This window comes from Furipterus horrens, unplaced genomic scaffold (assembly GCF_987537825.1).
Source record: "Furipterus horrens unplaced genomic scaffold, mFurHor1.1.pri manual_scaffold_2, whole genome shotgun sequence".
Taxonomy (NCBI): domain Eukaryota; kingdom Metazoa; phylum Chordata; class Mammalia; order Chiroptera; family Furipteridae; genus Furipterus; species Furipterus horrens.
In genome coordinates this window covers 25,710,370-25,734,958 of record NW_028327172.1, presented here as the reverse complement: position 1 = coordinate 25,734,958, position 24,589 = coordinate 25,710,370, and the positions used below count along the sequence as shown (strand labels likewise).

At 34.8% G+C, this 24,589-nt stretch overlaps 1 protein-coding gene across 2 annotated transcripts in view; it reads left to right on the top strand.

The window, feature by feature from the left end:
• The first annotated feature begins 32 nt into the window (after window positions 1–32).
• METTL15 (methyltransferase 15, mitochondrial 12S rRNA N4-cytidine) overlaps window positions 33–24,589 on the top strand; it is a 172,747-nt gene continuing 148,190 nt past the window's right edge. Inside the window, exons 1-2 of one of the 2 annotated variants that reach the window (XM_090263049.1) lie at window positions 33–196; window positions 6,146–6,432. In XM_090263049.1, the coding sequence (XP_090119175.1) occupies window positions 6,163–6,432 (270 nt within the window). In that variant the 5' untranslated portion in view covers window positions 33–196; window positions 6,146–6,162. Of the gene's footprint in view, window positions 197–2,166; window positions 2,367–6,145; window positions 6,433–24,589 lie in introns of those variants that run through there. The other variant, XM_090263040.1, reaches the window with a different exon arrangement.

The following is a 24,589-nucleotide window of genomic DNA, read 5'->3' as shown; positions in this document are numbered from 1 at the left end:
CACCAAAAGTCCCATCCGCGCGGCTCAGCAGAAGGCGCCCGGCTCCGCGTCTCCATGGCAACGCGCAGGGCTGTTTCCGGAGGCGGTGGCCGTGGTGGGCGGGGCTAGGCCGGAGCGGCAGGTGGGAGTCAGCCACCTGGGATTATCAGGCAGCCTTCAGACGCGCGGGCTCAGGGCCTGTCCCTGGGTTCAGGGTGTGAGTGAGAAGGGTGTGGGCAGGGGTTGGTGTGGGCCCTCTGCTAGAGGGAGAGGCGGAGCCTGTTGTGTGTGGATTGATGGGTTCTGGGTGTTTATGACTAGGGAGGCCTCCAAAGGCACGGGTCCCAAGCTCTGGAAGGTCTAGGGGCCTGTTCCTTCCTGCCACTGTCTCTTGGACCAAACGGGATCAGTAAGCCTCGTTTAATTGAAAGTCCAGAGCTTTTGATATGAGGTCCTAGACCTCATCTCTCAGGACTCCCAGGCCTACTCCCTTTGGTGCTGACTGTGAAACCCAAATAGCGTGTGGCTGCTTTTTACATTTCTTTCTAATGATAACATTACAAAATAAATTTATGTAAATTTATTGGTCTAGTTCATTATTGGATGCAGTGTTTTGTTTTTGTAAGTACTAGGTTTTAGGTATTATTTCAGAATGTACACTTTAAAAAGAAGAAGAAATACCTGGAAAAAAATGGGAGATATGTTTGCTATGATAACTGTTTGTCAGGGAAATTTTAGTAGTATGATCCAAATCTCATTGTTGTTCTATATACAGGGTGGGGCAAAAGTAGATTTACAGTTGTGAGTATAAGAAACAGTTTATTCCTATATTTTTATTTATTGTCTTATTTCCATATGAACAACTGTAAACCTACTTTAGCTCCACCCTGTATTACCATTATTGCATCCATTTATTCAACAATTATCGATTGTATATTTTAGGGACATAATAGCACGCAATTATGTCAATATCCCTGCCCTCTTGGAGTTTATACTCTGGTGACTCAATATCATTTTATATATATAGGATAGCACAACACCAGTGCAGATATTATAAGTGAAACAATGTCTGGAAAACCCTCGTAAGATGGACATTTATTTCCTGGGGAAGAAAATCAGAAGCACTGTGTAATGTGTATGATGCATGTTATATGATAGTTTCTAAGTACAGGATAGAGCATCAATAAAGCTATTAATTACTGGCTGTATTATACATTTCTTAGCAAATACAAAAGCTTGTGTAATGCTGGGTTTAATAGTAGAACTGAGAAGCCTTTATTTAGATACACACTCACTCTATAGTACTTCACTTTCGATGGCCCCGTTGTTTTATTAACTTGACATATGTCATTTAATTCTTGAAACAGTCCATGAGATGTGTGTACTGTTTATTTTACTGAAGTTTTCAGAAAATCCCTAAAGGAAAATAGTTTTCTTGAACTGTACAAACCAACTAATTCAGAATTGAATCATTTGTCTGAAATACTTTCTATATTAAGTTATAGTAAGATGCTACCTTAATCTAGTCTGAAAAAAGGGCATGTTTTACCAATTTCTTGTAAAATTGCATTGATCATTGGCGACTAAGAAAGTAGAAATCTTAAATTCATTGTTTTTGACACCCACATTGTATAAGGTTTACCAGTTTAACAGGCGTTTCCACACCTAAGTATTTATTTTATATTTAACTTTAAATTCTGACTTAATTTGTCATTAAGCAATGTTCGGATGAGTTCCGTATTTTTAAGGAATGTATATTTAGTTAAAGCAGAGAAATTTTAATGTTATAATCAATGCCATTACTGTGCCAGCTCTCTTTAGTTTGGCAAGACAGGAAATATAACAGAAAGGATAAGAAACGGGAGTTACTTTGTATCGAAATGAAGGGAAAAGAACTAAAACTCCAGACACATAGTGTTAAGGGGACAAAAATTCCCACCTTTTAATGAAAACTGGTGTATTACTAACTTCCGTGGTATTTAGGACACAAATTTACCATAGGCTCATAGTAAACTGAATAAGAGTGGAGATCAGGATAAAATGGAAAGTTAGAATTAAAGTTGCATCGGATATTTAAAAAAAAATAAAATTTAAACCTGGCAATGGTAGGGTCTTATTTGCCTCCCTCCCTCTTCCTCTCCCCGCGAAGGAACAGCGTTTGGAAACCCCGGCGCCTGCAAGACCCTTTGGCAGCGGGGGGCTGGAAGCAGCGGAACGAAAGGCAGACGTTCCCCGGTTGCTGGGCCGGACGTAGACCCAATCTGTCCGTCCTCTCAAGTTTCCCCCAGGGCTGGGATCAAGGCGTGCGGCAAACTGAGGTTCTCGGGCATGGTAGTGGTCGTCGGTGGCCCGAGTTAGAGACCTATAGAGAAATCTTCGTGCCTCAGGTGAGGAGAAGGTGGCCGAGTCCTGGGAGCTCTCTTGGAGCTCACCCCACGCCTTTGGGGGGAACTTCCAGAGGTCGCCGGATTCGCCCAGGACTAAGGAAGCACGCCCTGCCACTGCGTCCCCTCCTCCACACCCATGCATCCTGAGTTCAGAAGTTTCTAAATAGGTTTACCTCGTCAGAGTATAATTCTTAGGCCAAAGAATGTGTTTTTCCCTTTCCTTTAAAACTTTCACTTTCTCTCCGTTGTGGTGCCAGCCTCCAGGTCAGGTTTTGGCCTTAAGAATTGATTTTTCAGTTTTCTCTGCGGGGAAAGCTGACTGCAGTGAGGGTAATTGGTAGTACCACCGAGAAAGTAATTTTCAATGATATCACTCACCTTTGTCTTTCCACAATTAAGAGTAGTAACCTGCCCAATTCCGTGGTCTCAACAGTTTGAACTTTGCTGGCAGAGAAAAGTTAGATGATTTATTTAGGACGCCACAGAGTTGACTCTAAAAGCTAGGTTTCCTGACTCCCCGCTTCCTTCCTGTGACCAGAGGGAATATAAATTGGCAGCATTTAGGGTGGGTTTTGGGGTTTTGGGTTATCTGGTGGGAGACTGGGCTGCAGAGGACAGGGAAGGAACTCCCTTTGGAGCTTGCCTCCTTTCAAGGTATTCAAGGAAACAACCAAAGCGGAAAATTATCGTGGTTCTTGTCCATGTTAACCCATGTTAGTAGCTAATTAGTGCATAATAAACTCTTCGGGCTTTGTACTTTGAACATAGTTGAGTATTTACATGGAAATTGAATACAAAAGGAATGAATTAAATACCAGCGAAGGCAGTCTTTTTTTGTTTTTCCTATTCCACTTGCTTTTTTCTCTTGTGTGGTTCTCATTCCTGTATTGTAATAGATGTTTTATTGTCTTATTTTTAAAAAACCTACCAAAATCTGGACTAGAATTCTGATTGTTTAAATGCTACAGATTGCATTATTTAGACCTATACGTTGTACATCCTCTGTTGGGTACCCCATGGTATACTGTATTTCCATTTTTCTGAGTAGGACCAAAGGACCAAACAATAAGATATTGGCTCCTAAAAACAAACAAATAAAAAGCAAACAAACAAAGAATGTAATTCTTGAGATGCTACAATACAGTCAATATAATTGAAATACCATTCTATTACATAAGTGTATTAAATAGAGCCAGTGGGCTCTAGGTTTATAGCATGGATGTTAAAATTGCAGGCTCTGGGGTTAGAGTGCTGGAGTTACTGTTCTAGCTATGTGACCTGTTGGTATCTAAAATGGAAATAACAGTTCTTACCTCTAAGAGTTGTAAGGATTGAATGAGTTAGTACATGTGGTGTGCTTAGAATTGTAACTGGTACTGTCCTGGCTGGTGTGGCTCCGTTGGAGTTGTCCCATAACTGAAATGTAGCAGATTTGATTCTCAGTCAGGTACATGCCTAGGTTGCGGGTTTGATCCCTGGTCCCGGTGCATATGACCCCTCGGCCAGGCGCATACAGGAAGTGACAGGTCCATGTTCCTCTTTCACATCGATGTTTCTCTCTCTCCTTTCTTCCCTGTCTCTAAAAGCAAGGAAAAAAAACGTCCTCGGCTGAGTGAGGGGAAAAAAAAAAGAATTGTAATTGGTCCTTATGCTCAATAAATGATAGCTTTTATTTTGAAAAATGTTAGAAATACTAAGTTTAAGGGCAGTTGACTTTGTGTGTGCTTTATTGGAAAACATAAAGCATAATTATTAATTTGGCTAATTTGTCACTGCAAAACAATCACATTCACATTTTACTTAAAACACTCATTTCCAATCTACTTTTTTTTTGCCGTATATTTCCTGTGCCAATTTGCCACATAATTCTTTGCATTATGTGTTTGGTAAAGTTGGCATGTTATCCTCAAGACAACATTTTGTTGATATTACATTTATATAACAATAAATGTATATATATACATATATACACACATATGTATATATAAAATTGTGTTTCTCCTCTAGTCCTTACATGTGATTAACTCTTAAACACTATTCATTTTCTATTGCAAAAATGAGGGAAGGCATATTTAAGGAGGATATATGTTTCTTGAAGTATTTTGTAGAAGTGGTTTTTTGTAGAGTCAGACAGGTGAAATGTCCTAAAGTAAGCTTTGATAAAAAATGTTAATTCTTTAGAATCTGGAATTTATCTCTCCATTTATTTTCTTTTCAGAAAACATTTATTAAGCACCTAGTGCACATCTTATTTTGTGGCTACAAGGATGTGGGTCTTACTCTTAAATGACTCATAATCCGTGAGGTAGAAAGAGTAGTGTTAATTTGGTTCTTAATGTAGTATGTTGTATCAAAAATGTTGCTTACAGTCAATTGGGTAAAAGGCATAATGTTTTCACAAGATCTTCTGCTGATGTATTTGCATTCCTTCTGCATTAAGGAGTTACAGATTGCAGAATTAAATGGAGCAGGTATGAAAAAGTGAAGAATGTATCAATTTTTAATTTGCTTGTTCCAGGAAGGGGAGGGACAGATGAAACAAAGGTGGGTATGAAATGTCAAAGTGTGCTCTGTTGAGTGTTTATATATAAAGTACAGTTTAAATTGAAAAAATAGTTCCTGAAATAGGCTATGGTGATCTCCTCAGAGAATATTCATTACAATTTTGTAAGATTTTCAGCTTTCAGGAACACTGATCACCTCCCTTTCTTTTTGGATGTACATGCAAAGTTTTTGTCCAGGGACATTTATAAATTGAAGATGAAGACTTAGTATTATGAGAAAAACAAGTAAAAGAGTTTGAAATAAAAGACCACATAGCCTAAAATAGTTAATATTTATAATCACTTCAGTCATCCAGATATCTTTTTCAAATAAACAGTTCTGATGTACTGAATCCATTCTTTAGACTCAGTTAAAATATATATATATATTGGATTGGCCAAATAATTCATTTTGTTTTTTTTGGTAAGATGGCTCTAGTAGCACTTAGTTGTCTTTAGCTTCATCTGAAACAGCTTCGTTACATTATATTGTGACAACTATCATATCAGCCATGCATATAAAAACAAAAGAAAAGTTAATCAAATTGGTGAGTTTTTGTGTAGCCATTTTAATGTTGAAGATGTAAGGAAATAAGTGACATTTTCAGCATATTGTGCTTTATTATTTCAAGAAAGATAAAACACAACTGAAACACAAAAAAAGATTTGTGCACTGTATGGAGAAGGTGCTGTGACTAATTAAACTTGTCAAAAGTGGTTTGCAAAGTTTCACGATAGAGATTTCTCGCTGGAGGATGCTTCATGGTTGGGTAGATCAGATGAAGTTGATAGCAATCTAGTTGAGACATTAATTGGGAACAATCGGCATTATACTGTGCAGGAGAAAACCAACATACTCAAACCAATAAAGTTATTGGTGAAAATGAAAAATGTGTCTTTTTATTTTATGGAAGAAATCATAGGGACTTTTTGGCAAACCAAGTATTTCAGAAAGATGATTACTAAATAATCAATTTTCACATTTCTGATGGTTAAAACATTCATGGTCTTAGAGCTAATTAGGCTACATTAAAAGTTATATTTTCAGATATTTTCTTGGGTTGTTTTGGGCTGCTTTGCATAAGGAGGTTAGTCATCATCACTTGTTTGAGATGACAGTACTTGCATTTTTTTTTTTGAGTTAAATAGTGTATATTAATTTGCTTTCCCCCAGATATTATAATATTCTTTTTATAAAAATCCAACAAACATGATATTAAAATTTTTATTTTCCAGATTTGTTGACCTACAGAATGCTTCGATATCCATACTTTTTTAGAACCTATAAAGAGTTTCTTTCATGGTGGTTGGAAGCTGGCATGTTTAACTTAGGTGCCTGGCCAAAAAAGATACATGCTACAGCAGAAAGATACGATGAACATGAAACCCAGGAGCAAACAGATCAGACTGGAGCTCAGGAGTTTCACAGATCTCAGGGTGGAGAGTCTGAAGCTGTAACGAAATTACATATACCAGTAATGGTGGATGAAGTTGTTCGTTGTTTGGCACCACAAAAAGGGCAGGTAAGTGGATTAAAAAAAATTCTTTTAACACTTAAATTGAGATATCATTTATTTTAATACTCAGAATTTTAAAGTGTATGATTTAGTGCATTTTAGTATATTCACATGATAGTGCAATCATCACCACTGTCTAATTCAGGAACATTTTCATTTTCATCACCCTAATAGGAAACCCCACACCCATTAACATTCACTTTTTATTTTCTCCCTTTTTTTTTTTTTGCTCCTGGCAACCACTAATTTATTTTTTGTCTATATGGATTTGCTTAATATGGACATTTTATATAAATGAAATTATATAATATGTGGTCTTTTGCATTTGCCTTCTTTTACTTAGCATGTTTTCAGGATTCATCTATGTTGCCACATGTATCTCTTCTTTTTACCCCTGAATCCTTCTGTTGTATGGCTGTGCCACATAAAAAAAAAATCTGTTATTCAGTTGATGACATTTATGTTTCCACTTCTTGGCTACTGTGAATAATGTTGCTGTGAACATTCATGTACCAATTTTTGTGTGGACAATATGTTTTCCATTGCCGTGAGTATATACCTAGTAGTGAAATGCATGCTAACTCTATGTTTACTTTTTATGCTCTGCCAAACTGTTTTCCAGAGTTGATTAGTTTTGTCAGATAACTGTTTTAAAAGAAAAAGAACATTATACTGGCAAAGTGGTAGAGTATGGAAACCACATTTTAGTTTATCTTCTTAAGGATTTTAGTATCTTTTCAGGAATGACTGGAGAGACAAAAGTAAAGATCCGAATTCCTGTTCTCTATTTTCTTAGGCTTAGTGTGTGTGTAACTTAGAGCGAGAGGGGGAAGGAAAGATGGAGAGATTAAGATTTAAGGAATTGATTCACATGATTATAGAAGACAAGTCCAGTAGGCTGGCAGGCTAGAGACCCAGGTAAGAGTTACAGTTTGAGTCCAAAGGCAGTCTATTGGCAGAATTCTTTTTTGTTCCAGGGAGGTAGTCTTTGTTCTAAAAGGCTCTTCATTAGATTATATACGATCCACCCACATTATGGAGGGCAATCTGCTTTACTCTAACAATTTTAATGCTAATCTCAGTTAAAAAAAAAAAAATACATTCACAGAAATGTCCAAAATAATGTTTGACCAAATATCTGGGCACTGTGGCCCAGCCAAGTTGAGATATAATATTAATCATCAGACCCGCATTATATATAGTATTGCTGACAGGATTATATAAGGTCTGATATATAAAAATGCTTTAATATCTATAAAGAGATTGCAAAAATATTAGGTGATCTAATAGCCCAAAACAAAATGAAACTTTTTGAAAATAGAGTACATTTACAATAGGAAAAACAATCTTTATTATAGTAAATTTTCTTCAAATGTATATTTATAATTAAAGCTGATATTTTTATCTTGCTGACTTTAGAAATATGATCTCCTATTTTAGAAACTACTGCTATTACCTAAATCAGTTATTTTCATTTTAAAAGTTATACCTTGCTTCTCTTGCTGACATATAATGGCTTAGTGTTTAACAGCAAAGTTTCTATAATTGGACTGCCTAGGTTTGAATCTGTTGTCTAACATGCATATGTGCATGTGCACACGTACAGCTTCTTCTTTTTTTTTTTTTCTTGAGTTGTCTTCAACTTAAGTCACACGGTTTTCATGAACTAAGTTCTGAGCTATATTCATAAAGAATGCTGGATTGCTGGATGTTGCTCACATAGAAACCGTCAGTGATATGACTTAGGCTGCTTTATCGTAAAAATGCTCTGTTTACTTCAAGCAGTATATAACAAAATGAGCCCAGTATTCTTAAGTGAGATTATATATATTAAACATCTAGTTTAGTGCTGTCACATAGTAGGTCTGTAATATACATTAAAATGTAAATTAAAAAATTAAGTTGGATAAAACTTCCTGTTAAATATGACTTCATCAAAATGAAATTCTCTTCATTGCCTTTAAAGATTCATAATGCAAGGAAGCATTAATATCCTTACCTAAATATATTTTTAAAAACATATATAAATATATATGGTATATTTGAGATATATATGAGAAGGGAGGATCAGTTTGTGAAAAAGTAGAACTCAATTCAATGGCTTTTATTTAATCTCTGGAATGAGAAACCAAAACACATTGCATAAATTTGGTGAAACCTAGTAGTAAAAAAATATATTTATTTTACACTAAACCATGAAGTAGGAAAGCAGCCAAATAAAAACAAACCCCTCTGAGTCTCCTCTAAATCACTATCGGATCTGCATTTTTTTTCCTAGGACAAAGTGGAATAAAATTAGACAAGTCTACAACTTGACCTACTCTGCTGTTTCATTCTATTGAAGTTCCTGACAAATGTAATGTTTTATTTTGACATTTCCATTGTTCTGATTTGAGTTGGGTTTTCTAGTAACTTTTTATAGAAAGTATAATTTTATGGATGTTATTTCTGAAAACTTGCATGTGAGGTACACTCAGAGACAATGTTATTTCTTACCTTTTGTGTTGTCTGGGAGACAGCTTTATTCACTACCCCTTAATCTTCAAGTAATAAAGAACTGGTGATAGTCCTTGGACAGGAAAGGTCTGCACTTCTTCCAGAATCCATTATTTGCTTTTTTTCCCCCTGAGCCTTATTCCAAAAAGCATTTCCTTTGCAAACTATGAGTCACACATGCACTTGTATCAATCACCCACTTAATTACTGTTTTTCACATCACCTTCAATGGTGAATTATAAATTAAACTTTTGATTGTAACAGGAAGTTTAAAAAAATACCTAAATGTAGTTTTGAGTGAGACTTTGGTCATCTAATAGTAATTTCTTTCTTTTATAAAAAAAGAATATTTAAAAGGTATTTATCTAAAGAAAATAATTTTGGGAATTTCTTCTTCATCATAGCCAGTTTACTACATATTAATTTAGTTTTGCAAATACATGCAAAATATTCATGAGTTTGAGTTAAAAGAGATAAAATTTTCTATCTTCCTCTTCCTTAGAGGTACACAAGGAATTAAATAAATTATAATTCCATCTCCTTGCCCAATTTTTATTATTTTATTTTCTGGGTCAATAACTTTGTAAGAATCTGTTCCTTTTTCTAAGAACATTTTTTTTTGCTCCTGGACATGTTTTAATGTAGGCTTCCTTGGTCAGTTTTTTATTCTGAACTTCTGAAAACTAGAGAAAAATAGCATGAGCTGGCCTAGTTGAAGACAGTGACAGTTGGAGCATATTCTTTTCCATTATATGTGCTAATTTAACATGGTGGCTTGGGGTATCTATGAGTGATAAGTTATGAGGGAGATAAGGGACATGCAAGGACTAGTACCAGTAGCTGTATAATTTTAGACAAGTAACTTATCATGGTTGTGCCTCAGATTATTCATCTATAAAATGGGGAAATATAACCCACCTCAGTATGGTCACTGTGAGGATTAGGCGAGTTCATGTATTTAAATTGCTTAGAATGATATCTTCCAAGTAGTATGCACTCAATAAATATTTGCTGTTATTACTATGGGGATAGAAGGCCAGGGTTAGTAGCTAATACAATAAAATTCAGGAGAAAAGTGCCAAGAGACAGCAGATATGGAAATAAAAGTTTCAGCAGGGGTGGAACCAGTTTATCTGGAACTGAGAAAGTACTGCTTTCTTTGCTTGGAACTCTCATCACCATTTTTCAGGTCCTGAGTCATATACTTTTCTTTCATAGTGCTTATGGTAATTTATAAGTATGATTTTAAATGAGATTATTTGTTCGATGCACATCTCTCATAGCCGACTACCTTCCATGTTTATCTTATTTACCATTATATCTTCACTACCTAGTACAAAGCTTACAGCATGGTTGGTTTGTGATGATTTTTAAGTGAATATATAAAAGTCAAAGTAAACCAGAGGCACTGACCAAAGGATTGTCTCTTGGGAACGAGGTAGCTTCTCCAGCCCAAGACTTTCAGATGATTGCAGCCTCAGTATAACAGGCCCAGTCTGATGAAGTAACTAGGGAACCTGAACTAATGAGCAAAATAGAGACAGACTTAGATGGGAAGCAGGATGACAGCTAAGGGTGGGGGAGGTTAAGGAGTGGAGGGACTGAGCAAAAAGGAAAAAGGACTCATGGACACGGACAGCAGTGTGGTCATGGTGGGGGGGCGTGGTATGAGGGGACTAAGGGGACTAAGTGGTAATGGAAAAAATACAATAAAAAATAAAAATAACATAATAAGTGTTAACATTTTACTTTGTATTTGTAAATTATATACAACACATTATAGAGTATTAATAAAATATGTAAAAAAAAAAAAAAAGAAACCTTTTGATAAAGTTCTGGACCTGATGGCTTCACTGGTGAGCTCTACCAAACATTTAAAGAAGAATTAATACCAACCTTTTACAAACTTTTCCAAAACACTGAAGAAGGAGAGAGTACTTTCTGGCTCATTCTGTGAGACCAGAATTACTTTGATACCAAAGCAAGACAAAGACACTATAAACACTGACACAGAAATTTTCAACAAAGTACGAGCAAACAATTCACTAGTATATTAAAAGGATTGTACACTACGCCCAAGTGGGATTTATTCTTTGAATGCAAGGATGGTTCAACATACAAATATTTGATAAATATAATAAGCCACATCAACAAAATGAAGGGAAAAAAACGATCATCTCAATTGAGCAGAGAAAGCACTTGACAATACTCAGCACCCTTTCATGGTAAAAATACTCAACAAACTAAGAGAAGGGAACTACTTCAGCTTAATAAGTCTCATATAAAAATCCACAGTGACAACATTAAACTCAATGGTGAAAGACCGAAAGCATTTCATCTTAAGATTAGAAACAAGGTGAAAATGCCTACTTTCACCACTTCTATTCAACACAGTACTGGAAGCTCTAGTTGGAGCAGTTATGCAGAAAAAGAAAGAAAATGCACCCCAATTGGAAAGGAAGAATTAAAATTATCTCTGTTTGCAGATGATGTGATCCATATAGATTTTACCCACAAAAAATGTTAGAATCAATAAATTCAGTAAAGCAGCTGATACAAAATCAACACACAAAAGTCACTATACATGAGTAATAAACAATCTGAAAAGGAAATTACAGAAACATTTTCATTTGCAATAGCAAAAATAATAAAATGTTTAGGAATTAACCAAGTAGGTGAAATAGTTGTACAATAAAAACTGCAAAGCATTGCTGAAAGAAAGTAAAGACATAAAAAATGAAACACATCTCATATTCATGGATTAGAATTCTTAATATGGTTAAAATGTCAAAATTACCTACAGATTCTGTGAATCCATATAAAAATCCCAATGATGTTTTGTGCAGACACAGAAAAACCCATTCTAAAAATCAATTGGAAGCTCAAGGGACTCCAAATAGAACAATTTTGGAAAAGAAGAATAAACCTGAAGGACTTCAAATTTCTGATTTCAAAAATTACTGTAAAGCTATAGTTATCAAAACCGTGATACTGCCATAACATCAGGCATATAAACCAATGAAATTATTGAGAGCCCAGGAAAAAATTCTTGTATAACTGGTCAAATAATTTTTGACAAGGGTGCTAAGACCATTCAATGGGGAAAGGACAATCTGTTCAACAAATGATGCTATGGAAATTGTATACCCGTCTGCAAAAGAAAGGGTATCTTACCTAATACCGTATACAAAAATTTAACTCAAAATGGAACAAAAACCTAAATATAACACGTAAAACTCTTAGAAGAAAACCTAAGACAAAAACTTTACAACATTGGGTTTGGCGGTGATTTCTTGAATATAACACCAAAGGCACAGGTAACAAAAGAAAAAAAAGGCAAATTGTACTTTGTAAAAATTATTTAAAATTGTGCACCAAAAGAGACCATCTGCAGAGTAAATAAGCAACCTAGAGTGGGAGAAACTATCTGCAAATTATATATCTGATGAGGGTTTAATATCCAGACTACATAGAGATATTCTAAAACTCAACAGCAAAAAAATGAATAATCTGATTCAAAAATGGGCAAGGGAATTGAAGAGACAGTTCTCCAAAGAAGATATACACATGGCCAATAAGCACATGAAAGGATGCACAGCATCACTAACCATTGGGGAAATGCAAATCAAAACCACAATGAGATACCACCTCACACTCATTAGGATGGCTACTAGAAACAAAACAAAACAAAAATAAATCTAAAAGGCCAAAAACATTGAGGGACTCAATGAAAGAAGGTGAAGGGATTAAGCAAACACACACACACACACACACGCATATATATAACATATAGATGCAGACAATAATGTAATAGCCAGAGGGAAAGGGGGTGGCGGTTAGGTGGAGGTGAGTAGAGAGGGGAGACGTGGGGGCAGAAAGAGACTGCTTGGGGTGACAGGTGCATGATACAGTATGCAGATGGTGTTTTATTGAGTTGTGCACTTGAAGCCTGTATGGTTTTGTAAACCGGTGTCACCCCAGTAAATTCAATAATAACTAAAAAAACAGCCAAGTCATAGCAGCAAATTGGGAAGCAATTAGTAAATGAATAAATGGCCAAAAACAAAAACAGAAAACAAGTATTTGTGAGGTTATGTAGAAATTGGAACCCTTGTGCACTGTTGTTGGAAATGTAAATTGTATAGCTGCTGTGGGAAACAGTATGGCAGTTCCTTAAAAAATTAAAAAATGAATTACCACATGACCCAGTAATTCCACTTCCGCGTATATTCTCAAAAGAATTGAAAGAAGGGTGTTGCGATATTTGTACACCCATTCTCATAGCAGCATTATTCCCGACAGCTAAAATGTGGAGTTAACCGAAGTGTTCATTGATGGATGAATGGATAAGCAAAGTGTGGTATATATGTACAATGGAGTATTATTAAGCCTGAAAAAGGAAGGCAGTTCTGCAGTGTGATGTGACATGGATGAACTTTGAAAACATTTTACTCAGCAAAATAAGCTACTCACAAAAAGACATCTTCTATATGATTCTACTTCTGTGAGGTATTTAGTGTAGACAAAAATTACAGAGACAGAAAGTAGAATGGTGGTTACCAAGGGCTGAGGGGAGAGGGAAATGGGGAGTATTTGATTGGTATAGAGTTTCAGTTTGACATAATAACATGAATTATTGAAATGGATGGTGATGGTGGTTGCACAATATATTTATTGTATACATTGAATACATTTAATAACTACCCCAGAAATGTTCACTCAAAATAATTAAGATGGTAAGTTTTCTGTTTTGTGTATTGTGACAGAATAAATATTTTTTAAAGCAACATACCTTTTTGAAGGAAATGCAGTGCTTTATATTACTTTATGGCTTATAGACATAGATGATTGTTTTATAATTACATGAGAGCATTCAAGGAAATCTTTTTTTAAAGATTTTTATTTAGTTTTAGGGAGTGGGGAAGGGAGGGAAAAAGAAAGGGAGAGAAACATCCATGTGTGGTTGCCTCTCCTGCGCCCCCAACTGGGGTCCTGGCCAACAACCCAGGCCTGTGCCCTGACTGGGACTCAAACCAATGACACTGGTTCACAGGCCGGCGCTCAGTCCACTGAGCCACACCAACCAGGGCATAGTGTTGCTTTTTTTATTTTACTGTTGCAGATTCTCTTATGTCTTTCAGATTTTTCTAGGTATACTTCTGAAGTATGTTTTTAATATATATTTAAAAACTCCATTAGTGTTGGATTTCATGATTAACTTTGTGTTTATTATATGCAGTATTATAATAATGACATTTATTTTCTTTCTGTTATTTATGCAGTTATTAGCATGTATAGGTGATCTATGCTACCTGGTGATGTATGAACATTGTACATATCATTAAGGTATTTTAAGATCTTTTAGGGAGCCAACCATAGTAAACAACAATTAGATGATTAAATATGGAAGTTTTATATTTGATTATTTAATAAAAATTTTATCAAATGTTTTTGTTATAAGAATTATAGTTTATCAAAACTCTAATGTGTATTAATTGTAGTTAATCCCATCTTATTCACTCAAAATATCAAATTTCAAAATTCTTTGTAGAGTTTTGGGATGGATCATATGGGACAGTGGATACCCCTGGTAAATTTAGCATTTTTTTCTCTAATGGTAGTATATATAATTAATGTTGGTTATAACATGCTTGTTCGTATAGCTATTTTTTAAAGTTTTACTTGGTATATAAAAAGAAATAAAGTCTTCACATCTAAATGAGCTACTCAGTCATACCCTAAGTGTTACTTAGTTTCTTTAAAAATTGTTTAAAATTTTAGAAGTGAATGCATTGTTTATAATTAAAAAGAAAATAACATGCTCATGCTTATTTTTACATAATATAGTACTATTAAAATTATTTATTTTACATATATGTATTTTATATACTTTTATGTAAAATAACTGTGTATGCTTATATTAATTATTATATTTTTAATAATTGTAGCATATATCTTGAATGTATACCTACTCCATCCAGTGAGTTTAGCATCCATGAGACTATTATTGCTTTTCTGCCAAGGAATTAATGCTATTTTAAAACTATGTCATTCTTTTCATCAGGATTTTGAAGCAAATTGTAAACAGAGGACATGGATAAATAAGATGAATAACTTATTTGATTCTTTTGACTCTCCAGTGTCTTTAAATTATTTTATTATAATTTTGTCATTTTGTCATCCAGAAGCTGAAACTTTACTTCATTTTTACTATGAAAATATAAGGATTTTTTGTTTGTTTAAAATTTAACTTAAATTAGAAATTGTAGTAAAAACAAACAAACAAACAAAAACCACTGGCCCAAATATAACCTCAAATAAATGTATGGTTCCATGGTTGTGAAAAATGATGTTCTATGTCTAAAAGTCAGACATATAGACTGAATTTTTAACTATATTTTAGGGCCATTTTTCTAGTTCAGTAAATAGAGACTTAGGATGAAAACAAGTCCATTCTGTGAGGGAAGCTCATAGAAAGAAAAAGGAGAAACAAGTGAGGTTTTTCTGTTAATAAAGCACATTCACATGAGTCATCCTGGGTACTGGTTACTCTTTATTTGGGTCAGCACTAGTCCCTGATCAATAGTCTAATCATAGTTACAGCAAGAAGCTAGATCCAGTGGTTCTGTCTTTTCCTATTGTTTTTCTAAGTCCCATATTATTTTTGTTAAGAGAGGCCGGAAGTGTACCTTGACCTTGTGAGGTCTCATAACATTTAATTTCACTTTTCTTTCACTACCTTTACCTCATGTAACAAACTACTGAGCTCTAAGTAGCATACTTAAAATGTTATTTCATAATAAACCTAGTTGCAAAGCTTTATGGTGACTCATCTTGTAATGTTCTGTGAACTCTCTTTTACTTTTTTTTTTTTGTGGGTACTTGTTTTTGGTTTTGGGTGAAACAAATATTGTTTTTGGTTTTGGGTGAAACAAATATCATTTACCAGATGTAATGTACATGTAAAAATTTTATTTACTTTGATGAATGTTGCCTTCGAAAGAGTTTATGTACATTTTTTGTAGCAACTTATTATCTCTTTCTTGTTCTTTATAAACTTTTTACATGGTTTGTTTGTGTTTTTGATAAATGAGATGTTATATCACTGTGTATACTAATTTAAGCATATATTTTATCCTTGTCATACTCATTTTCTCTGGTATACAGTGTTTTCTATATTTATAATTAAATTTCCATATAGAACTGATTTTTTCTTTTGTTGTATATTTTTTATTTCTGGAAAGCAAAAGAAATTAACTGTGGATATTGAATATACTCATAAATATGGAGGATTTTCCACATGAGACCAGTGTATGCTGGGAAGAATATTATTAGTAATAGCAATATAGAGCTGTATAAGATTTTACTGTTTGCAAAGCACTTCCATAAATTATTATCTGTGCTTTTCATCAGTACTGATCTCAGTAGTATTTTGTACGAAGTATCATGTTACCTGTAGAAAGGAGAGGAAGTATTTCTAGTATTTCTGTCCTAATGGATCCAGGTAGTAATAAATGATATCAGTTGGAACTGAATGCTTCTAGCTAATAATCAGATTACATAGTATGCTCTTTTTCCTAAATTGTTACTGTTAGGTCTTATATGTCTAGTGGTTAGTCTACAAGATCTTCAGGACCTGTATTAGGCCCCTTAATTCCATAGGTTAGCCAGTCTGGCCTTGTCAGTGGAGAATAGATTACTAGCCTCCACAGAGCACTAGGGTCTATTTTAATGCTCATTCATTCAAAGCACATGCCATCACAACACTCCAGAAAAGTCCTTGGTCAGCTCACTGGGTTTTTCAGAGCTTGTTCCCAGATTGATCTTTCACTGGCAAGTAAACCTTACATATAGTTATGACAGGAAAGGGAGATAAATTGCTCAAAGGAAAGGTATAGAATAAATTGAGCACAGCTATTAAGTGACTGAGGCTTAGAGGTGAAGATGGAGGGAAAGGGTGCTGTCAAGGGAAGGAAACTGTAAGACGATGCTTTGAAGGAACAATATTAATACTATAACCAAACAAACTTTATGAATTTCCATCTTCTTTGTATGTTTTCCATCATTCTCCAGCACCTTGATACAACATTCTTTATGGTTTGGCTTTTACTTTTCCTTCGTAGCAGAAATCATGAAAGAATTAAAACAAATTCAGTCACCCCACTTTCTTTTAAATGACCTTCATTATGTTACTATGAAGACTAACTTTTCCGCCAGTTCAGGATATCATCACCAAGATGATTTCTTCTTTGAGCAATAATTGTGAAGCTAGCATTTTTTAATAAAAAGCCTTGGCTTTGCTCCATTTAAGATTACCAAAACAGCAAACTACCTTAATGAATGAACATGAAACCAAATTCTCTTGCTAGAGACTACTTTAGAACTTAAATAAAAAGTGAAAATTTTCAGAAGGGAGAATAGAGCTAACTAGGAGAGAGAAATGTTTTATAATGTTTTCTTGTTTTAATATTTATTTTTGTAACATCATAGAAACTGCCCAGAATTTTCTACAGTTAAGTTTTCCTCTCTGAAGAGCCATTAGCTTAAAGGCATGATTGATAACACAAAATTTAAAAAAAAAAATTTCAGGATTTATTTAAAGTATTAGAAATTCTTTGAGAAACTCATATCGAGGACATTCCATCATTTCTGCTTAACGTGAAAGCCAGGGTTGAGCAGTGGTGTTAGTGTCAAATTCTCCCATTTCCTGTAAAGTCTTCTATGTGTAGATGGACACCATTCTAGTTTGATTATGATGAATGTATTATTTCTGAGCCTTTTGCATTGGATAAACAGTATCTGTCTATAATTCTGAAATTGTTGTTTGTTCATTTTATTTTTTGCTTTTAGCATATTCTGAATTTTTTATTTACTCCCACGCTATCTTGCTTGACACATTTGGTTTTATAATTACATATGAAAAAATCCAAAACAATTAAAAAATTATTAATGCATTAATTTTGTCAGAAATATTATCTTTGAAGATGAAACTGTAAAATCAAAATGTTTTTTGTTCATGGCTAATTTAATTAATATTTATTGACTACTCACTGAGTATGTCGTAGTCCATTTGGGCTGCTATAACCAAATACCAGAGACTGGATAGTTATAAACAACAGAAATTTATTTCAGATGGTTCTGGAGGCCAGAATCATGGTGCCAGCATGGTCAAGTGAAGGCCCTCTTCCTTCATAGTAGATATCTTCTTGCTGTGTCTTCACTGGTGGAAGGGGATAGGGCCCGCTCAGAAGCCTCTTTTATAAGGCATTCATTCCGTTCACAAAGGTTTTGCATTCATGATACAAGCATCTCCCAGACTCCGCACTTCCTAATACCATCATTCTAGAGGGTTAGGATTTCAACATACGGCTTATGGCGAGGACACAAACATAAAGAAGATAAGGGAGAGACAGCCTGGATTGTACAGTAGGAAACTATGTTATTAATATTGTTAATAGAACTAATGGTAAATGATATATCAGAGATAATCCATTTTATGAATGTTCATTTTGCTGAAAGGAGTAAATTCTAACTTAGTTAATAATATTTAATTATATTCATAAAGTAGGGAATTTTATGATATGAAAAAGACAGCTAGTCATTTTCATTATGATATAAAAGCAAGTTATTAATTCACATTTTAAATAGGATTGAATACTTCATTTTTCTTATTTTCTTATTATGTCAGTTTAGGATGTTAGTCACCCAGTTGCAGGTCTGACACTTTTCACTTTACTCATGTAATAATGGGAGAACAAGAATTAGTTAAATGAGAAAACAATAAACCATTTTTAATACTTAGATTGATTTTGAATTAGGTGCTCTAACTGCTTTTGTTCACTTCTGTTTTTTTTTTTTTTTCATTTGTATTGGTTTTTAGATAAAAAGTTTTCCAAAATCTTGTCTTTTCAGAATGTCAACTTACTTACTTCAGAATGTATGCATCTAAGTTAAACTTTTCTTAATTAAGGTAATGCTGTCCTTTTGAGTATTTGTTCTTATTCTCTGCTGTGTAACAGTGATATTCTAAGTGCCTTAATTCCTCCCTTCTTTAAATCCCTACATGGTTATATATTTCCGAGTACTTTTTTATTTTTTCTGATGGTGGTATTTCTTAGAATGCCCAGTTCTAGCAAGTTTATGTCCACTAAATTTTCCAAAAGAGCTAATCTAAGCAAATTGGGGAGTGTCTACGTGAAAGTAGAGATCACATTTATTAAATCAGAAAACCTGGAATACTTATTCCCTCAGATATGCACACGACTGGCTTCCTTACTTCTGGTCTTTATTCCGATGGCACCTTTTCAGAAATACCTTCCCTGGCTTCCCTATCCAAAATGTTAACTACCACCCCGCAATATTTGATATTTACTTTTTTTCTTTGTCCTTAGCACTTACCACTAACATGCTGTGTGTTTCATTTTGATCTTGTTTCTCAGTTGTCAGTTGCCCTTCCCCTGTGCCATTCCTCCGTGGCATCCTGGAATGTAAACTACCTGGAAGTTTGGATTTTTGTCTTTTTCTTTACAACTGTATCTTCAGCGCTTAAGCCTGCCACATTAAAAATGCCCCATGCATATTTATTAGAGTATGCACTGAGTGGAGGAACGAAAAGGAAGGTAATGGTAAGAGAATCATTAAGGAGATAGATGTGGGTGAAGAGAAGAAAGGATAGGGAGAAGTGAAGAAATGACAGTGAGCTGTTAGGTCTGAGTTTCAGTGTGAAAATGAGGTAATTTCCTCATTTATTCAATAAATATTTATTGAGCTTCTCCTGTATAACAGGTGCAGTGCTCTTGGTGCAGGGGATACAATGTGGAGCAAAACAGGACATGATCGTAGCTTCAGAGGAGCTTATGATGTAGTGGGGGAGACATGCATTTATCAAATAATCATCCAAGTGAACGCGAAATTTCCACTGCTCTCAAGAGAATGTGTGGTGTTCTGAGATCACTAAATAGAAGGATTTTAACTGGTCGAGGTCCGGTGAGGCTTGCCTGAGGGGGAAGTAACCACAAACCAAGAACTAATGGGTAAAGAGCGAAAAACACGATCAGAAAAGAGAGATGTGTAAAGGTTTGATGTTGGATGGGAGCATGACAAGAATGAAAGATTCTAAGCAAACCGCTGAGTAAGCCAAAAATGAAAATGGGAACTGGTGACGGCGAAGCTGGAAGGGGAGATGGAGGTCAGAGATGATTAGGTTTGTCTTTAAAAAGATCATTCTGTCTACACTATTGAGCATGGATTGATCCAGACTTTCACAAGGGCCTTGTCCAGACAAACGGTAATAACGAGTAGTGATAGTTGTGCAGTTGGAGAGGAATGGAAAGATTTGAAAGCTGTTTTAAGTGGTAAAATGCACAAGACAGAGCCAACATTTATTAAACATCATTTCTATGTCAGACACCAGGTTGAGTACTAAGGATACAAAAAAGGAACAACCTGCAGTTGAAGGGCTCTCAGGAATAAAATGTTTTATATATAGATATATATGTTGTGTGTGTGTGTGTGTGTGTATATATATATATATATATATATATATATATAGCTTTGGGAGTGATAGTATAGGAAACAATTTATTCTACCTGCGATTTCACAGAGGAGATGAAGGCTGATATGCATTTTCAGAAGAGGAATTTTTTAAGTGGATAAGGAGAAGAAGGAAGTTCTGGCTACAGAGAACTGTTTGTACAGAGGCTAAAAAGAATGAGAAAGCAACATTTGCTCAAGTTCAGATAAAAGATGTGTAAGGCATGCTAGGGATATAAGTAAGACTTCATCTTTTTGGAGAGGAGGAGCTTTGATACTTCCTCTCATGCTCTCATGTTTGGCATTGAAACTCTGCAGTTGAAGCTCATTTGGTGCTAGAATGAATACACGGGCAATTGGGTTGGAAGTTGTGGGGCTTTCATTTGAAATGTCCGCTAACAGAGCCCTGGTTGGTGTGGGTCAGTGGATTGAGCACTGGCCCGAGAACTGAAAGGTTACCTGTTCAATTCCCAGCCAGGGCACATGTCTGGGTTGCAGGTCAGGTCTCCAGCTGGGGGAGTGCAAGAGGCAACTGACTGATGTTTCTCTTTCTTTTTTCCTCCTTTCCCCTCCCTCTAAAAATAAATAAGTAAAATCTTAAATGTCTACTAACAGGAATGAGAGACTAGAGGTAGGAACTAGTTATGGAGATAGAATGTATCACACAGGTGATGTTTATACTCTTGAGAATAGGTATGATTGTCAAGGCAGAACGACGAAAACCTTGGATAAGACATTGGATTTCAAAGCAATAAAAATTTTGAGAGGTAGAAAAAGAAAGGATAATAAAACTTGGTAGACATGTCAAGTTAGTAATATGAATGACTACATAGTCTAATCTACTTCATTACTTTGGGCCAATTGGCCCAGGACTTGAAGGAAAAGATTATTTGCTGGCTCTGAATAGCTCAAGGAAAAGGTAAAAAGGTTTTATACTAATACCTTCAATAACTGGAATGTTTTCCTGTATTTAGGATTAACTCTTGCATAATGAACAATATTTTATTTAAATTCCACAACACTTGATAATTCACAATATATGCATTATTGTATTTCACCTAGAAAGCTAAATCTTGTAAAATAACTTTAGTTTATTTGAAAGCTTTTCATTGTTATTGTTTTATGTACAATAAATATTATCCCATAAATTCAGCTAATCAAATGAATAATACTAATCTGTCACTACTGATCCTGACAGATTAATTTACCAAAGGAATACTAAAGAAATTGCCCAGACAGTTCAAATTCTGCCAGCTTGGAATATGAGGTTAACCATACCTGGTCCATTGTTTGAATTTTGTTTTATTTATTTTCATGTGTTTATAGCTTCAGTGCATTGAGTTAATATTCCACCTGTTACTTGTCCTACTACCTTTCAGAGACTAGCCTGTGTTTGGTTTAAATTAAGAGACATATGAATGTGATTTCTTAATTTCATCTTTCCCAACCTTCTTGATGTTCATACTTAAAGGAGAAGAAGGAAAGTTCTTGCGTGTATGTCCTTTGAGTGTTCTGTGGCAACTGTTTTAACAAAGGCAGAAACCTGTTTCCTTATTTAATGTACTGATGGTAATAATAGATTGGGTAAAAAAAAAAAAGTAGAAAACCAATTAACCAGGAATAATAGTATAATCTGTAGATGAATGCATGTTGTTATTAGGTACTATGTACCACACTCATAGTCTATAAGAATATTTAAAATAAGAATAATTTAGCTTAAATCTACATCATGCTCAAATTGAAAGAGTTTGTTTGATGTTTAAAAAAGGAATTCAGGGAGTACAGAATTTGTAAGGCGTTTGCCCCTCGCTTGCGGGAAATTAACATAAAATGCGTAGGCTTTCTATAAACGTTTACTTTTAAGATTCTTAAAATTTTCACATTATACTTCGTATAGTTTTCTCTCAAATAATATTAATGATACAGATAGAAGGTCAATTTGTTTGTTTTTATTTTTGCAGTGAATCTTTGGTTGTTTTATTTTCTGATGTTTTACATGAAAGTTCAAAAGTGAGCAGAAACTATGCCTTTACTGTTTTTCTCTTTGCTAAGTTAGGGAATATGTGACTTGCTATAAAAATGTGAGTGGGGAAACTAAATTCTCAGAAATAAGTTTTATGATCATTCATATTTTGTAGGTAAGGCTTTTAAACATTTTAATTGAATTTATTGGGGTGACATCTGTTAATAAAATCATATAAGTTTCAAGTGTGCAAGTAAGGCTTTATTATTTAATTATATTGGATGATTTAGGGTGTGTTGACCATCAACAGAATTTTTTAGATTATAATTTAAAGTAGTGCTAGTGGTACAGGAGAGCACAGAAACATTGAATTGACCATACTACATCAATTAGCCTTTGATGGTTTCCTCTTTGTTATGTTAATTTATTATTCTGAATAAGAAATGAAAGCACTTTTAAATGCTATTCATTTACACAGCAGGTCAGTAGATTTAGGTCAACATGTCTATGAATAGATATATGTGACTATCTTGAATATTTGAAATTGTTTAGCTTTTTCCCCAATTTTCATAGCATTTTATATATTGATTTTGTTAGATTGCAGAAGAAAGACACACTCATATACTTTGATATTTGTGTTTTGTAATTTGTTCTTTTTAACTTAATGACTAGGGGGGAAATCTTCAAGTCATATCAGATTACTCCAGTTCATACAGTATGTACGAATTGAATTATTTTATGTGTCTGGCTCTGTGTTGTGGGACTTGGGGGTTACCAAAATTGTGAGTGATAAATATGAAGTGGATAATCAATGCCCAGAAGATTTTATCTTTTTTTTATTTCTTTATTATTTTTTTACTTCTTACCTGAGAACATACTTACTGATTTTAGAGAGAAGAGAAGGAAAGGAGAGAGAGAGAGAGAAACATCAATGTGAGAGAGAAACATTGACCTATTGCCTTTCACATGCACCCCGACCTGGGACAAACCCACAGCCTAGGCATGTGCCCTGACTGGAAATAGAACCCGCAACCTTCTGGTTTTCCAGAGAATGCTCCAACTAATCAAGCCACACTGGCCAGGGCAGATTTTATGTTCTAATTAAAGGCTTATTTTATTTGTGGAATACAAGCACAGTTAGTTGATCCTTGAACAACGCAGGTTTGAGCAGCCGGGTCCACTTACACACAGAAGCCCTCCTGTTCACACTCATGGTATTCAAGGATCAACTCCGTGGTTCTGAATCCACGTAGCGCAGAGGGCCACCTGTAGTTATACTCGGATTTTTAACTGCATAGGAGGTTGACCTCCCTCCTCCCTCCCTTTGGTGTTCATGGGTCAACTATATTAATAAGACACTGAATAAAATTTGATCATCTAAGTCTAGAATTGATGAAAAAAGAGCTTAGGGATTCATGGGAGAAAAAGGAGTGGATTTTCTCTCACTTAAGGAGCACACTGCTTTGGCAGCCATGTGTTAGGTGGTGTATATGGGGATGGATTTAAAATTCTCCTGGTGTTTATAATTCAGCAAGTGAGAATAGTCCATAAGTAGATGGCAATAATCTTAATAATAGTAAAAAAATACATGTTATAAGAAAGACATACTGTTTAAATTAGAGGAGGGAGCAATGATATTAAATGAGGGTCTTCAAAAATACACTAGTGGAGAAAGTAGCATTTGAGAAAGACTTGAAAAAAAGGTTTTTCTTTGAGGGACTTGAGTATTTCTTTGCTTAATGAGACTTTACAGAGTCATGAGGTATAATAAATTGTCACCTGACCTGGCCTTCAGTTCTTGTTTTCCTCTGAGTAAGAATGTCACTTGATATTCTGATCCTCACTTCCTAACCCTTTGAGGGCCAGCATCACTGTGAGCGACGCTGACAAATTTTCCCAAAAGTGCCAGCGTCGCTCCCAGTGACTCTTTTTTTTTTTTTTGATGGCTATAAATGTAAATAACAATGGAATAATTCATATTTTGTGCTTTGTTCTCTTTTTTTGTACCTCAGGTTATATATTGATATAACTTTTTCTCGTGTTCATCCAAATTTCGAATTATGCATGGCACTCAGAGGGCTAATATGGAAAATGAAGATTTGGGAACTGTATCTTTTACAAGGGCTCTTACAAACTGTAACAGATTATTTGTAATTATTGGAGTTGACTTTA